We start from the raw sequence: 16,174 nt of genomic DNA, 5'->3' as shown, positions 1-16,174 counted from the left end.
GGATCTTACATACCTGCTAATTACACCAATAAATATTTATGAATAATATTGCAAACATTATGCTTAGATGTAAAAAAGAACAGTGTTTCTACCTCTGCTCTACTGAAAGGAGAGCACTGAACCTCGATATGCAAAGCACCACAAATAGCCATTTGCAAGTATGGAGTTTCCTCAGCATTTGCAAAGCACCTACAGCAGTGCAAGCATGCCAGTACAATCAAACACCTTTTTTGTGAATTATCCAAAATACATATTTTGGTGCAAGTGACTAGTTCAGATAAGCATTACTTTTTTGAGAACCTAACACTGTAATATCTCTTGCGTACCTTCAACAGATAAGCATTACTTTCTCTTGCGTACTTGCCGGTTTCGGCGGCCTTTTGCAACGGTGGCCTCTTCTACATGACCATGTCATAAGTATGAAGTTTCCTCACTCTCGAGAATCATAGGGAGGGTCCAATCACCAAAAGGAGGGACTTCATCAAATTGATTGTACTCTTCCTCCTCCACAGCATCTTCAACTCCGACAACCCATTTTTTACCGGGGAGAACTACAAGGTGTTTCTTGTTTTGCGTGTCGAGCACATAAAAGACTTGTGAAACCTGAGCTGCAAGTACGAATGGTTCATCCTTGTACCCAACCTGTTCAAAATCAACGGTAGTGAATCCATATCTGTCCTTGTTGATGCCCCTTGTGCCCTTAACCCAACGGCACCGAAAAACAGTCACCTTGAAGGGCTCCTTGACCCCAGGATAAGTTAGCTCCCAGATCTCCTCTATCTGACCATAGTATGCATCCTTCTGTACGTCAGTGTTGTCCAAAGCAACTACACGAACACCACTATTTTGGTACACACTTTTCTTGTCTCGAGCCAAGGTGTAAAATGTGTATCCATTTATGTCATATCCCTGATAACTTGTGATTGTGAACAAAGGGCCTTCTGCTAGGTTCCGAAGCCCTTCATCTGTGCAAGAGCTCAAACTGAGGATCCGCTTTTTGAACCAAATGTTGAATCCCTTCATATGTGCCCTCCCTATCCATGCTTCGCTCCGACCTGGATTCTCTTGACGCAACTGCTCCTTATGCTCCTCGATATAAGGAGACACTTCTAGTGTGTGTACCAACACGAGAAAGTGAGCCCGCTGGTAATCATCCGGATCTGGATTAAGTGTCTTCTTCCCAAGAGTCCCTATCCCCGCTAGCCTTCCCTCATGGGGAGACTTATATAAGCCGATTGGATTTGTAGGATCAATGTAACCAAGGCACCAATCAACCACCTCCTCAGTAGAGTAACCCTGGACCATGCTTCCCTCAGGATGAACCCGACTCTTTGTATACCGGTTCAAAGTGCTCATGAATCTCTCGTACGGGTACATATGATGCAGGAACACGGGACCAAGATACTTTATTTCCTTGACCAGATGAGCAATGAGATGAACAGATATATCAAAGAATGCCGGTGGGAAGTACGCCTCTAGAAGAGACATTGTCTGGAAAAGCTTCTTCTCAAGATTGTGCAGTGACCTCTCATCAAGAACCTTCTGAGATATTGCATTGAAGAAGAAGCATAGGCTCATGATTGCCATTCGGACTTTTTCTGGCAAAATGTTCCTGATTCCAACCGCAAGCATTGTTGTGAGCATGACATCGCAATCGTGAGCCTTCATTGGGAGCATTTTGTTCTCTTTTGGCGCCACGAGCTTCCTGATGTCCGCTGAGTATCCGGAGGGAACTTTCACGCTACGGAAGAAGTCGCACAGCTCCTGCCTCTCTTCCTTAGTTAGATTTATGGCACATAATGGTAGCTGGGCACTGGGGCCCTCGGGACACAACTCGGGCCTGATATCCAAATCTTTCATGTCCGCTCGTGCATTTGCATGGTCCTTGCTTTTCCCCTTGGTGTTCAAGAGTGTTCCAAGTAAGCTCCCACAAACATTCTTTGTCACATGCATGACATCGATGCTGTGGCGAACTGCTAAGTCTTTCCAATAGGGTAGCTCCCATAGAATGGACTTCTTCTTCCACCTCTTATCAGCGACTTCTTCCTCCTTGCGCTTTCTCTTTCCAAGGGCACTCTTTTTGTTCTTCCCCAACGTAACATTGACATCCTTTACCTGGTCATAGACATCATGCCCAGTGAAATGCCTCGGAGCAGATCCCTTCTCAATTGTGCCATCAAACTAGCGTTTCATGAGCCGGTAAGGATGGGATCGGCTAAGGAAACGGCGATGTCTTATGTACACCCTCTTCTTTGAGTTGTTCAGCCAAAGACTCTCGGTATCATCTAAGCACTGAAAGCAATCTTTCTCTCCTTTGGACTGCCCAGACAAGCAACGGTGTCCCGGAACATCGGTGACGCTGGTTAACACCATTGCATGCAACTTGAATGACTCTCTCTTGAACCCATCATATACCTTGACACCGTCTGACCAGAGCGTCTTGAGCTCATCGACAACCGGCCTCAGATACACGTCGATGTCATTCCCTGGCTGATGCGGACCCGAGATCAAAAGTGGCATCATCATGTATTTCCTCCTGTTACACAGCCACGATGGAATGTTGTAGATCGATAACAACACAGGCCAGACACTGTGCGAGCTGCTCCTATTACCGAACGGGTTCATGCCATCTGTGCTCAGTGCAAAGCGAATGTTTCTTGGCTCATCTTTAAAAGATGCATACTTGGAGTCGATGACGCGCCACTGAATAACATCTGCTGGATGCCGTAGGTAACCATCATTCTTGCGTCCCTCCTTGTGCCAACTCAACAACTGCGCGTCCTTGGTAGTTGCAAACAAACGCTTTAGGCGAGGGATTATAGGGAAGTACCATACCACCTTCCAAGGAGCTCCATGCCTCTTGTCCTCATCACCCCCGTCATTTCTTCGTTTGTATCGAGAGACTCCACACTCGGGGCATTCAGTCAGTTTTTCGTTTTCTTTACCATGGTACAGTATACAGTCATTCTTGCAGGCATCGATTTTCTCGACCTCCAATCCCATAGGGCAAACAATCTGCTTGGCCTCATATGTGGTCTTGGGTAACTCATTCCCCTCAGGCAACATGTCCTCTAATCGATGTAGCAATGCATCGAAGCTCCGGTCAGTCCAATGATATGTCGCCTTCAACTGGAGAAGCGTGAGAGTAGCAAACAACTTTGAATACTTTGCCTTGCAGCTCTGATGGAGAGGAGTCCTCATGTCTGCCATCAACCTCTTCAGCTTCTTCATCTCCACCTCAGTGTACTCATCAAAGCCCATGGCATCACGCACCATCTCCTCAAGGTCCTGTGACTTCTGGGCATAATTGGCACTGATATCTGCTAGCTTGTCATCGGTGAGATCCGGGATGCAAAAGGGTCCTTCCTCGTTGTCCTGACCAGCACCATGAGTTCCATCATCCTGACGTAGGTCACCAGAGAATCCTTGGTCCATACAACCAGCTTGCAAGTCTCGATCATTAACTCCTTCTTCTCCATGCTTGTTCCAACATCTGTAGTGATCCATGAATCCTCGGAGGATCAGGTGGGCATGGAGTGTTAATGAACTCGAGAACTGCTTCTTATTCTCACAATCAATGCATGGACACCACATAGTTGTCTTGTGCCGATTCAACATATCCGCCTCTGCAGCTCTTATGAATAATTTCAGACCATCTAAGTACTGAGCACATGCACGATTGCGAAGAGACATCCAGCTCCGATCCTCCATATCTACAAAAGTATGAAAACAAATGAAATCAACTAATCCTTGCATGAAAATCCTATAAATTACTTGAATAGTAAATTTACTATTGCATCAGTGTGACACTCCAAAGAAAAAGATATGACTAGCCAAAGCTCTATGAAAAACAAGTTGCACTGAAGTAGAGCTTAGCTTGGCTATGTGAGTTCAGTCAGACCTGATATTGAACTAACAGCCAAAGAAGACAACAACTAGCTAGAACAGGGTACTAAGCTGTATACCACTGATAGAAAAATATTATGCATTAAACTGAACAGAGAGCACACCTACTGTCTATTTTGTAATGAAATTTTCGTTTGCAGCTTACAGACTCTACAGATTGCTGTCAATTGACGGTTACAGACTCTCTGAACGCTTCCACATGACAGCACCGGATCCATTTCTCGCACAATCAAGAACACAGCCGAAGGGAAAAAGGGAAAAGAAGTGAGCGATGATGTACCTCTGCTCGAGGTGGGCGATGGACGTGAGCGAATCTCGCCCTTGCTGACACGAAGACGGCCGTGCTCGATCTGGTCCGACGATGCTGCGCCCTGGAGGCCGCCGACGACACGTGACCGCCGGGGCCTGGGCTCGAGTGATGGGGCGGTGCAGAGGTGGGGGGCTCTAGCCGGAGATGCAGGTGCTGAGATGGGCGGCCACGACGGCCGGAGCTGGAGGAGCCGAGGTGGGCGCGCGGCGCGCGGCGACTGCCGGAGCTCTGGACGCGCCTGGATTGGGAGTCCACCGGGGTGGGGTGGGGGCTGCCTCCGGCCGGAGCTGTAGGTGCCGTGGTGTGGGGACTCCACAGGGCACCGGCCGGAGCTGCAGGTCGACGGCGGCGGTCGGCGGTCGGAGCTCCACGCGTTTTTTATTTCGACCGGGACATTTTTTTTAGGGGACGAAGCCAACATGAGTTAAGATCGGTGATGTAGATGTGTCCCCGGCCACAACTCAGTGACGCGTCTTTAGAACACGCGTCACATTTATTATCTGTGACTCGTGTTATCGAGAAGTGTCACGGATATGCTTTCCTATTGGTGACGCGTCCAGAAAAAACGCGTCACATGCCTTATCTGTGACGCGTTTTGTTAACGCGCGTCACGAATACATCGTTATTAGTGACGCGTCTTGCTCCTGGGGCATGGGCAACAACTAATCGGTGATGCATCTCGTGAACCCGCGTCATGGATAGATTATTGGTGACGCGTTTCATTTTTGTGTCACGAATCGTCGTGTCACTGATAACGTTTTCTGGCATAGTGGCTACTCCCTCCCGTTCACTGGAATTGGCAAGGCGATATCGATATACAGTAGTTGCTAAGTTTCGGTTTCAGTCATCAATTTTGTATCCTTCATGGTTCAACAATATAACAACGCTCCAGGATGTTATGAACTTGTCCACTTGTTTGCATATGGTTGTTATTGTTGCATCGAGCTCATTGTTTTAAGTGGTTACATATATTGATGTTCCCGTTTTATGTTACCGATTCCCGATCGTAATCGACACATTCCCGTTCGAAATATTCCGTTCCCGATATCCCGTAATACTGGTTTCGTTTTCCCGTCCGGCCTTCCCATTCCCGGCAAAAAAATACAGGAGTGGAAATGGTTAAGACATTTTTCCGACCGTTCCCGACCGTTTTCATCCCTAGCTGTTTGGTTGCCAGCCACCAGGAGACGGGCTTGTAATCATATATTAGCCTTGGTTTAATACCTATTATACCATAGCCAGATCTTACAACGAACTTTTCATTGTCTTATTCGTGGGCACCACACGTCCTCACGGTCAACATCACATGTGCCTTGATGGCTCTTAACTCTAATTACTATCGACATCGTATTTGGGACAGTAGCGGCAATGCGCAACGACCCCACCCCACCCGAAAGGCTGCATCGCCTCCTACTCCTTGACGTTGGCCACAATGCCTTGTCAGGCGGTATCCCTGCCACCATCGCGAACCTTATTACAATGCTTCATGCTCTTGCATCTCAACTTTAACCAGCTTTCTGGTCCCATCCCAGTAGAGCTACAAGGCCTGTGTGACCTTGACCGCGCGAGTCTCCAAATGAACTACAATAGTGGTTTCATACCGAATGACCAGTTCAACAATACACCATTTGTTGATAGCCAAAATTGGCCAAAGTGCATAATGGACTCCGCCATCATATTTCTATCGTCGAGACGGTCAGAAAACATATTTAGATCATCTCATTTGGAGTTTGGATGAAGAAAACAACTTTTCGGGAGGCTGACCCAGCCGAAATCGATTTCCAAAACTGTCACACCCAGTTTTAAAGACAAAACTGAGTACTAACTATATGTGTGCCCAGGAAGTCAAATCACACATATAGCGACAAATTACAATAGTATCAAGAGACAATGCTTTATTATATAACGAAACATACTCATATTTAATACTTACATCAGAGTATCGTGGAACGGTAGCTAATCTTTAGGCTCCATTCTTCACAGGGATGGCTGACTGGGGGCTACGTATGCCAAACACTTCTGATAGTATCCTGAGAACTCCTTCGTTGTCTTCACCAATCTTCTGAGCAACTTTTACTAGAGTCTGGGGGTGTGGGGAAATAGCAAGGGTGAGCACATGTTGTACTCAGCGAATATAACACGGGGTTCATGAGGCTCAAAAGGCTAACACTGGTTTAACTGCGATTAGCTTTTAATTGTCACAATGTTAGCAATTGAGTAGCAACAAGTTTATTAACAGCCCATGTATACACATGATCAGGTAAACATGAATAATGAATAGCATAAACAGTAATCATTAATGAGCATCTTGATCATTAGTATCATTAGTGTTCATCATCTATTTCGTAAGGGTTCCAAGGCCGCTCATGACCGTGAGCACGGCTGATATACCAGTTTTACACTCTGCAGAGGTTGTACACTTTCACCATGAGTCGTGTTACCCATATGCCTGGGTTTATAACTCCCAAAACACTTCCAAGGTGAGCAGGCAGGGTACACTACGAAGCGTTTCCCCAGTCGTTCTAATAAGGAGAAGCCGCTAAGGATTCCATCTCCCAAGTGTTATGGAGTCATCTCCAAAAGTGGCACTGATACATGCAGCATAGTATACACCCTAGGGATGAGGCCCATACCTAGCCTGGTATGCCCCTCTTGCCCTTTCGGTAAACTGCTACAAACTAGAAAGAGCAAGGTACTAGACTAAGACCAGAGCCATGTAGTTCTCATGGTTGTACTGTAAGTCCCGGATGATCACTTACAGATAAGTCCTTAGGGAGATGAATCTGAAGCATTTAGAAAGTAACTAAACACTCCAGCCCCTGTTTCCAAGTTGCTAAAAAGTCATATTTTAATGTTTATTGCATATACCATTAGTCAAGTTACAAGATCATGGTTGTAGTTGAGCATGAGCAAAGCTACCCAATGCAATACCCCACAGGAATCAAGGTACAAGTATAAAAGACTACGATATCCTTAGTGGTAGTCAAGGTAGACACATGCAGTATGAATTAAATGATTAAAGGTGTATAGGACAACAAGGAAAATCCCATGCTATACTTGCCTTAAACACTTGCTCAACTCTCATACCATCAGCTTTCGGTCATCACCTTCTGATCTTCAGCGTCCAGAAACAGTTCTTGTCTACTTGTAGCAAGCACCACACATAGGCAATCATACAAGCAACAAATAAAAACAACTAAGAACAGCAGAGCAAGAGCTTTAGAATAGCGTGCTAAGAGAGAACTCGCTGCTACGATCGAGAGAACGCAAGAAACGCCGATAATGGAACTATCGTTGAAAAGAAACGACTATCAAGAGTTTTGTATTATAAAAGAAGCAACTACGGGTTTGATTTATTTTAATTAACAAAAACTATATGAAATAGTATTAATTATGATTAATCAAAACATATTTAGTTTTCAAAAGTCGAGTTATAGCTAATCATGTTTTAGTCATCATATAATTTAATCAGATAAAACTTTAACATTTACAAAACAAAAGTGCATGTGAGAGCATATAAACAAGTTTTATATGACCTTGTTTATCCTAAGCAAATTATAATTTACAAACACATTTATGTTAGCAATTAATCATGTTATCAGTTATATATAAAATACATAGGTATAAAACCTATATTGATTTTAATTATAAAACTAGATACAAGTATATTAATCAATTTAATATTTAACTATATAGAAAAACATGTGACATGAAAAACATTAATACTACTGTGTAGAGCACGTCGGCATGAATCCAACGCAACTTGAACAAACCGAATTGGAATTAAAACGAAGGAAAGACGGAGATATTACAAACCAATGGCAGTTTTGTAATTATGTCGTCTTCATCCTTGGCTGTTGCAGATCGTGACGTCCATGGCCTTTGGAATCCTGCTGCTGTTCTCGTAGGGGACGTCAGCCAGGGAAACAAAGGCAGGGCTGAGCTGAGCACGAGCCTGAGACTTGGAGGCCTCGACTCCCACCTGCCCACGTGCGTCATCCGCGACGGGTGGCGCCCGCTGGTGGCCAAAGGGCTCCCGAACTAGCCATGCACGCACAGTACATGCGCCGCACGGCGGCCGGGCTGAGGCAGGGCCAACGCGGTAGCTTCAGCAGCGCACGCGCGCTCGCCCCGAAAAAGCTGAAAAATTTCCTGAGAAGTTTGTAGAGATTGATTGACTGACAAGGAACTGAAAGGAGTGATTTGCGTTACAAAGAAAAGATTTTAGAAAGCTCCCAACGGAAACTTGAGCCGAGAAACAAAGAATTTGATTGTAGAAAAAGATAAAGATGTGCCGGAGAAGGAAAATTGACCTACTAACGCATTTTAAAGACTTTGCTCACTCTCAACACACAAAGAAGCAACAAACAAACATCACATCATCCAAACGCCCTTCAAAATTTGAAAACTTTGACAATTCACATTTTTTCTATAACTAAATTTGCGCTAGCTCAAACTAGTAAATTTTATCTAAATATTAAAATAATTCATTTTATTTAGTGTTTTCTATGCACAACCCAAAATCAGAAATTTTGGGGTGTGACAAAAACCGGCTAAGCCGCCAACTTTCTTAAATGCAAGAATGGATTGCACCACTGCATTCCTCTCGTGGATCGCCTCATTTAGAGTCTGGACGAATTAATTATGATTTTCATAAGGTTTTCTGCCCTGGACCAGCAGAAACCGGCTAAGCCGGTTTTGGTAGGCCCAGATCCAATCTAAAACACATTTTGACGTTATTTTTAAGGGGTTTCGACCCCTTGAGGGATAAGACCATCCCCTCCTTATAAATATAGGGGCGACAGCCGATTGAGGTGCCCAACACACAATCAATCAAAAATCAATATATTTCTCCCTCTCTTTGCCCTTATCTCTTTCAACCCCATGCTGTTCATCGCTTGATCTAATGACCAAAAATGGTGCCCTAGGCTTGCTGGCTGACATAGGGCAACCTGGCGACGTCCTTGTCCCGATGGGGTCCCTCTCGAGTGAGAGCTTCGACAGTTCATTTGCTAGTTTGCCTAGAAACTAGCTGTTCTTCGTCACGTAAGCAGGATTGGCTATCCTTTGGTGGTTTGCTCGTAAACCTCGCAATTCTTCACCACATAAGTGTGATATTCTCGATGCCCTAGGGTGTTCTCGGGCTCAACCCGAGAAAATCGGCTAGGCCGATTCCCCAAACCGGCTAGGCCGGGTTTGGCCGAATCGCGCCGCCTCAGTCTATTTGCGACCCATGCAATCTAGCAATTGTGGTGTGTGACCAATCCTTACATCAACACCATTGTTTACTTTTTTGAACCTCAACAATAACAGCCTATCTGGGCCATGTAATCTTGCGAGATCACACCAACCGTGTTTGTGGTGTGGCCGCCACCTGTGTACTAGAGGAGATGAAGCCCGCGGCGTTTCAGCCAAAATTTTGAATGCTCGATAGTGAAGATAGCGTGGAGCGGCCCGAGAGAGATCATCTCGGAGATCCACTTGTGCGTGGGAAAGGCCCAGGGCTACGCATGGAGTTACCCGACCGAGAGCTTGGCCTTTGCGAGGACATCCTTATGAGAGGCTCCAATGAGGACTAAGGGGAAGCGTGAACTTTTTGATACCTCGGTAAAAATATTGACGTCGTCGAACAGGAGTTTGCATCTCTATCGCCTCTTTAGCATTCGCACTTAGGTTATGTGAGTGCATTTCTAGTTTAGCTTGCTAAGCTTGTTGACAGGTTTGGAGCCTAGGTTATTGTTTACACCAAAATTTGGAAGAAGAGTCACAGGGACTCGAAAGCTCCCAAGACCATGTCATCAAGGAATCAATTACGTGCAGATTAGAACCAGCTGATTCGGATGCAAAAAAAAACTGGAATCGGTTTTCTTCAGATAGGGCTAGCGGATAACGACAAAGGCAATGATTCGGCGCTAGGACGAAACATGTTGGACTCTACAAAAAGGGAAAGATTAGAGTCCAAGTTATCTTAAATTAGGAATGTTTTCTTTAGGGTCAAAAATTGTGATGAGTCATGCTTAGATAGGAGTCGTGCGCAGGTCCCGGGTATAAATATCAAGCCCCGGCTATTGTAAAGAGAACATCAATCAATCCAAATACAAGTCAATTACTTTTTCGGCTTCGGCCACCCCTTAGGAGTAGGAGTAGAGTAGATCTCGGTGAGTTCTTCAGCAGGTACAGCTGCATCGATCCGGTCGACCTCCACTGCTTGTCTGTAAGTACCGTCATCGTTTATACCTCTGTTCGTATGGCTGCATCGATCCGGTCGACCCCCACTGCGGCTCTGGTATAAGCTAGTTATCGACTCTTGTTTAATTCTAGTATGGCATGTGTGATTCTGCCTCACACCCCACTGCTTGAATTAGATCAAGGCCAAGTTATCGGTTCTACCTTGGAATGGCAGTCTTTGGTAGATTCATTAAGTCACCGATATTGCTTATTGCTTTCATTATTTATCTAATTACAGCAATATCACTCTGCCCGATTGAGATTGATTTAGATCGGCCTTATATCTTATTTGACCCATCGTTTGCTAACCTAAAACTGATCTAATCTACACCTTAAACGATGAGTTATGTTTTATCGGCTATTTTACATCAATCTTAATTGTGCATAACGAGCGGTTAAGGCATGTTGCGTCTCGAGTAGATCCATTGGCTAGCGAAAACTGTTCCACGGCCTGTTATCACGGCCTGTGTGATTCTGCCTCACACCCCACTGTTAGCACCGTAGAGTGGGGATCGTTATTTAGTAGATCTGTTCCTGGTAATGCATGACTTTAACTGTGTGTTATGCCTGAATCGGCTGCTTTAGCCAATATCGAGCGATTTTACAAACAGTTTGCGTCACGAGACCGTTGAAGTAAAGATATGTTAAAAGATATGTTAGCCCCATGTTCTTATTATTGTATTACGGCCTGCATGATTCTGCCTCATGCCCCACTGATATTAGTAATGAGTTAGGGTCGTCGAGTCTATTGTTATTTCTACGGCCTGCATGATTTTGCCTCATGCCCCACTGGTCATGGTGATAGATGAGATCTAACATGTTCATTAGATTTATCTTTATTAAACGATTAAGTGGTGTTGAATGTTTTCTTTACATAAAAAGGGGTTCGGTTACTTGTAATCATTGGCTTGACATAAAACAATCATTGTTGATATCTTATTGCCATTGATTCATATTTGCTCAAACAATGATATTTACCCTGAATGATAATCGATTCTTCTTACACAACCCCATAAGCTTTAACCGATTTATTCTCATGAATATGCTGGAATCGACTATTTAGTCGATCTCCTTTCATATCGGCTCTCATAGCCGCACATTCGGGACTGTTTGGCAACACCGGCAAGTTTCGCCCTTAATTACTGATGAACTTTCTCTCCTTGTCAATTGCAGGTTCAAATTGACTGGCACGTCTCGGGAGGATTGTGCAGGATCGACCATCCCTGCGCTAAACCTAGGTGGATCAACTCCATCGAGTGGACCCTTCCGGCTTGCTGCGTGTGTCCTCGGCATGGGACAAAAATTCTATGTCGACAAACATTTCTGGCACGCCCGGTGGGACCCTATAGTTGTCATGACGGTTCACAACAACAATGACATCCTTATGCAACATTATGAAGATTTACCTGATGGGGATAAGGGTATCATTAGCAAAGCTACAGAAGAGCTTCAGAACCAATGTTTGTTGTCCTACACCAAAACACGTAACAACACAGTTGTTCAGAAATTTCTACTACCAAGAATTCTGTTACACGGGTAGACGCACACAACTAAAGCTGAAGACATGCGTTTCTTTAAAGAAGTTGTGGACAAATATATTCGTGATGCCATATCAAGCCATAACGAAGCTTTCGTGGACGTATTCCACGACGTCATGAAGGAGGCGATTCATGGATTTCCAGTTGGTCAAGGTAGACCGGCTTATTACAACATTCTAGATCCGTCGACCTAGGGGACCAATCAAGTCGGTACTAGCCATCAAGAAGCAGCACTGGCTGGTAGTGGTGATGTCCAGACAGTCCAGGGTTCATCTGAACAAACTCAAGGAACTACTACAAGTCAGACACAGTATAATCCTAGACCATCAGTACAGCATGTACAATAGCCGCCGGGGCAAAGTCAGAACTAGGTGATCAATTTTAGCACATCAGACCACATACCGTCGTCGGCTCAAAAAATAGCACCATCAGTTCAAAGGATCCGTAGAGATATAGATCCTTATATCTATAATCAGAGACTTCAAGCAGCAAGCCAGCAAAGGACCCAGCAGATTGAGATTCCACAAGGGTATCACTATGGCACAGATTATAACACCCTCCACATGATGCCAAATCCAAGATATCAAGGCATGTGGGATTTCAATCCACAGATGGGTCTGTAGGTGCAGAGGAATACAAATCCGCAAGTTGATGAATTATTGCTGAGGGTGACTGGGATGATGAAGAATCAGTTCGGTCTGAAACTAAAAGGGCTGGCCTTTTCGTACAAACGCCCATATCCAGAATGGTATGATTTGGTCGCTCTTACAACAAATTATAGGCTCCCAGAATTCGCTAAGTTCACTAGCCAAGACAGTACAAGCACGATAGAACATGTCGGTCGGTATCTTACACAATTGGGCGAAGCGTCAGTTGAGGATGCCCATCGAGTTCGTTTCTTCTCTCTGTCCTTATCAGGGCTAGCCTTCACTTGGTTTTCATCATTGCCAGTCAATTCCATTGCCAATTGGGCTGACCTGGAGAAGAAGTTTCATACATATTTTTAAACTGGAACTGGAGAAAAGAAGATTACCGATCTGACAACTATAAGACAAAAGACTAATGAATCAAGCACTAAATTTCTTCAGAGGTTCCGAAAAACGAGGAACTTGTGCTTTTCCTTAAACTTGGCCAATGATCAATTAGCTGCTCTAGCTGTTCAAGGAATGTTGCCGATGTGGAAAGAAAAGCTGCTGGGACAAGAGTTTGACAACTTGGGTCAATTGGTTCAACGAGTAGCAACGCTTAATAGTCAATTCCAGAGTATGCGTAGAGATACCTGGTTCTAGAAGAGTAGCTCAGTAGCCGAAGCTTATGATCCATACTCAGTCGATGACGGCTATGAAGATGAAGAAGAAGAGGTTGCTGCAGCTGAATGGAATTGGGGCAAGAAGACAGTGATGGTGCCCAATCCTTGGGGAAGAGGAATCGAGGAGAGCTATGACTTTGATGTCACCAAATCAGATAAGCTCTTTGATTTCTTGCTTGAGAAAGGGCAGATCAAGTTGCCCGATAGTCATGTCATGTTGCCCCCTAATCAGTTGAAGAATAAGAAGTTCTGCAAGTTCCATAACGCTACTTCTCATTCCACTAATGAATGCAGAATCTTCAGGCAGTATATACAGAGAGCTATTCAACAGGGGAGGCTCAAATTTGATACGCCTCGGAAGATGAAAGTCGATGATAATCCTTTCCTAGGAGATCAAAACATGGTTGATGCTGGGCTATTTAAAGGAAAAACCAAGGTCTTAACATCGACCAAATCAAAAGAAGCTAGAACAGTTGATCCCAAGATGCAAATATCGGCTGATGAGTACAGAGAGATCAGAAGACGTCGTGCCGAGCAAAAGAGCCGATACGAGTAGGGGAAGGCGTCTAAAACAGAGATGATAAAGCCACGTGTCACATCTCAGATTCTGTTGAATAAATGGCAGCGGTAGAAGGAAAAGGATTATCAGCGATGGTTGAAAGATCAAGCATACCAGCGTCAACTGAAACAAGAAAGGTATGAAAGGGAGCAGGCTGAATTACATTGGAATTGTCCCTTCTTCAGACATTGCTAGAATGAAGATTTGAAATTGCCTACTAGACATGATTGTCCAGAATGCAGCAATCAATATCGGGAGTATAGGCAGTCTCAAACCAACCGCCGGTCTATCCATGCTCAAGATACACATCATCATAATAACATGGATCGGCGCTTAAAAAATAAAAGTGTTTATGATCGGCTTGGGAAAAGAGTCATTGATCAGGACTGGGCTGATCATGAAGAGGAAGGCACTGAAAGAAGATATATGTGGCAGGAAGGCCAATGGTGCCTAGGAGGTTTAACAAGAAGCCAGAAGAGAAGGGTGCAACGCCTAAGGAATAAAGAGATAGAATAGGCTTAGGCATCTGGTAAGACTCAAGTGTGGCGTGCCAAACAAATAGCCGATAGAAAACAACCATCGGCTAATATCCAAATGGGTTTTCTGTTGCCATCGGAATTCAGAGCTCCGGTAGATCAAGAAGTTTATTTGAATTTTGATGAATCAGAGTATGAGGAGCTAGTTGCCAAGTTGACGGTTGTATAGCAAGCAATATTTGACAAACCAGTCAAACATTGGCACTTAAAGGCGTTATATATGAAAGGTCTTGTCGATGGGAAGCCGATGAACAAGATATTGGTGGACAGAGGTGCATCTATCAATCTTATGCCTTACACTACTTTTCGTAAACTTGGCAAGGGACCAGAAGATCTGATGGAGACTGACATGATGCTTAAGGATTTTGGAGGTAATACATCTAAGACCCGGGGGGCAATAAACGTTGAACTAATAATTGGAAGCAAGACTCTGCTCACTACATTCTTCGTCATCGATGGGAAAGGGTCTTACAGTTTGCTCCTCGGTCGTGATTGGATTCATGCAAATTGCTGCATACCATCAACCATGCATCAGTGTTTGATCCAATGGCATGGAGATGACGTCGAACTGGTTCACGCCGATGAGTTCGTGAGCATCGCAACATCCGATCCAGTCTTTTGGGAACTAGGAGACTTCAAATGTTTTTCTGGCAAGTCATGCGAAGGAGGCTTTATTAAGATCAGCAATGAAAGCCAACAGCCGATGCAAGCGATCGGCTCTGAAAGTTTATTTTAGTAGAAAAATCACGGCTTCACATCGGCCATTGGATCAAAGGAAAAAATAAGCGTTGAGTCTTGGAGATGGATTTAGGCTGACGTATGTGAATGCTGAGTCAAAGTGTGAGTGTGATTCAGAGTTAATGGATTTCTTAAGAAGATCTGTTTCGCTTAATAGGATGATCGACCTAGGTTCATTAATCGTTTGACTTTTGATATAAAAAGTTCTGTGGTATGTTATCCTGACACCCGGTCAACATTTGATAGCCAATTCGTTCTCGGCTCTAATAGCCGATACTAGAAAGGTATCGCCTCTAGTTCAAAATATGAGAATCTTCAAAGATAATGAAAGCCGATACGATATGTATCGCCTATAGAGCAAAAACAAAAGATAAAAATAGTAGGGCATTGCACTAAGGCACATTCATGAAAAAGAAGTCTTTGTTCATTGGTTCCCCTAAGTACAATCTAGTCAAAGACTTTGTTCATCACATCCTGAGCGGATGTGATGTCCACGATGGCCTCCGCTGCTGCGGTGAAATCTTCTATCAAATCTTCATGTCCCTCAGGGCCATCGCTAATCAGGAAGCCAACCTCCATGGCGTGGAGATCATGCCCGGTTTGGACCTGTGCCGCAGTTAGCGCCACCGATGCGCCATGACGAACACCGTGAAGAGCATTCTCCTAGACGCGGGCCGAGATGTCCTGGAGATGAGCGTCAGTGGGGGAACCCCTCGCATTGGCGGCGTCCGTGGCCGCGTCTGCCGCTGATTGGAGAGATGCTAGTTGCAACGTTTGAGCTGGCAATTATAGAAGAATATCAATACAAAGGCAATGGAAAACAGAATGGAAACATTCATGGAGCTCATCTTACCTGCTACCATGGCGTCGGACTCAGTCAGCCACGCTCGAACGGCGTTGGCCTCCTCCTTAGCCGCATTAAGGGCCGCTTGGAGGACTCCCAGACGAATTTCTAGTTGGTCGTTGTTCCGAATCGCCTCAGAATAGCGGTCCTTGGCCACCCTCCATTCTCGGAAGAAGCGCCGGGCATCATCACCGTCATTTGAGTTG

At 44.7% G+C, this 16,174-nt stretch overlaps 1 protein-coding gene across 1 annotated transcript; it reads right to left on the bottom strand.

Moving 5' to 3' along the window:
• Positions 1–411: 411 nt before the first annotated feature.
• On the bottom strand, positions 412–4,637 carry LOC136479748 (uncharacterized). Its single transcript, XM_066477511.1, has 3 exons — positions 4,187–4,637; positions 2,416–3,713; positions 412–2,115 (listed from the first exon to the last, which is right to left on the bottom strand). The coding sequence occupies exons 1-3, from the start codon at positions 4,635–4,637 to the stop codon at positions 412–414; spliced, it is 3,453 nt and encodes a 1,150-aa protein (XP_066333608.1).
• Positions 4,638–16,174: the final 11,537 nt, after the last annotated feature.

Source organism: Miscanthus floridulus, chromosome 9, assembly GCF_019320115.1.
Source record: "Miscanthus floridulus cultivar M001 chromosome 9, ASM1932011v1, whole genome shotgun sequence".
Lineage (NCBI taxonomy): Eukaryota > Viridiplantae > Streptophyta > Magnoliopsida > Poales > Poaceae > Miscanthus > Miscanthus floridulus.
This window is presented reverse-complemented; position numbering and strand designations above follow the sequence as displayed.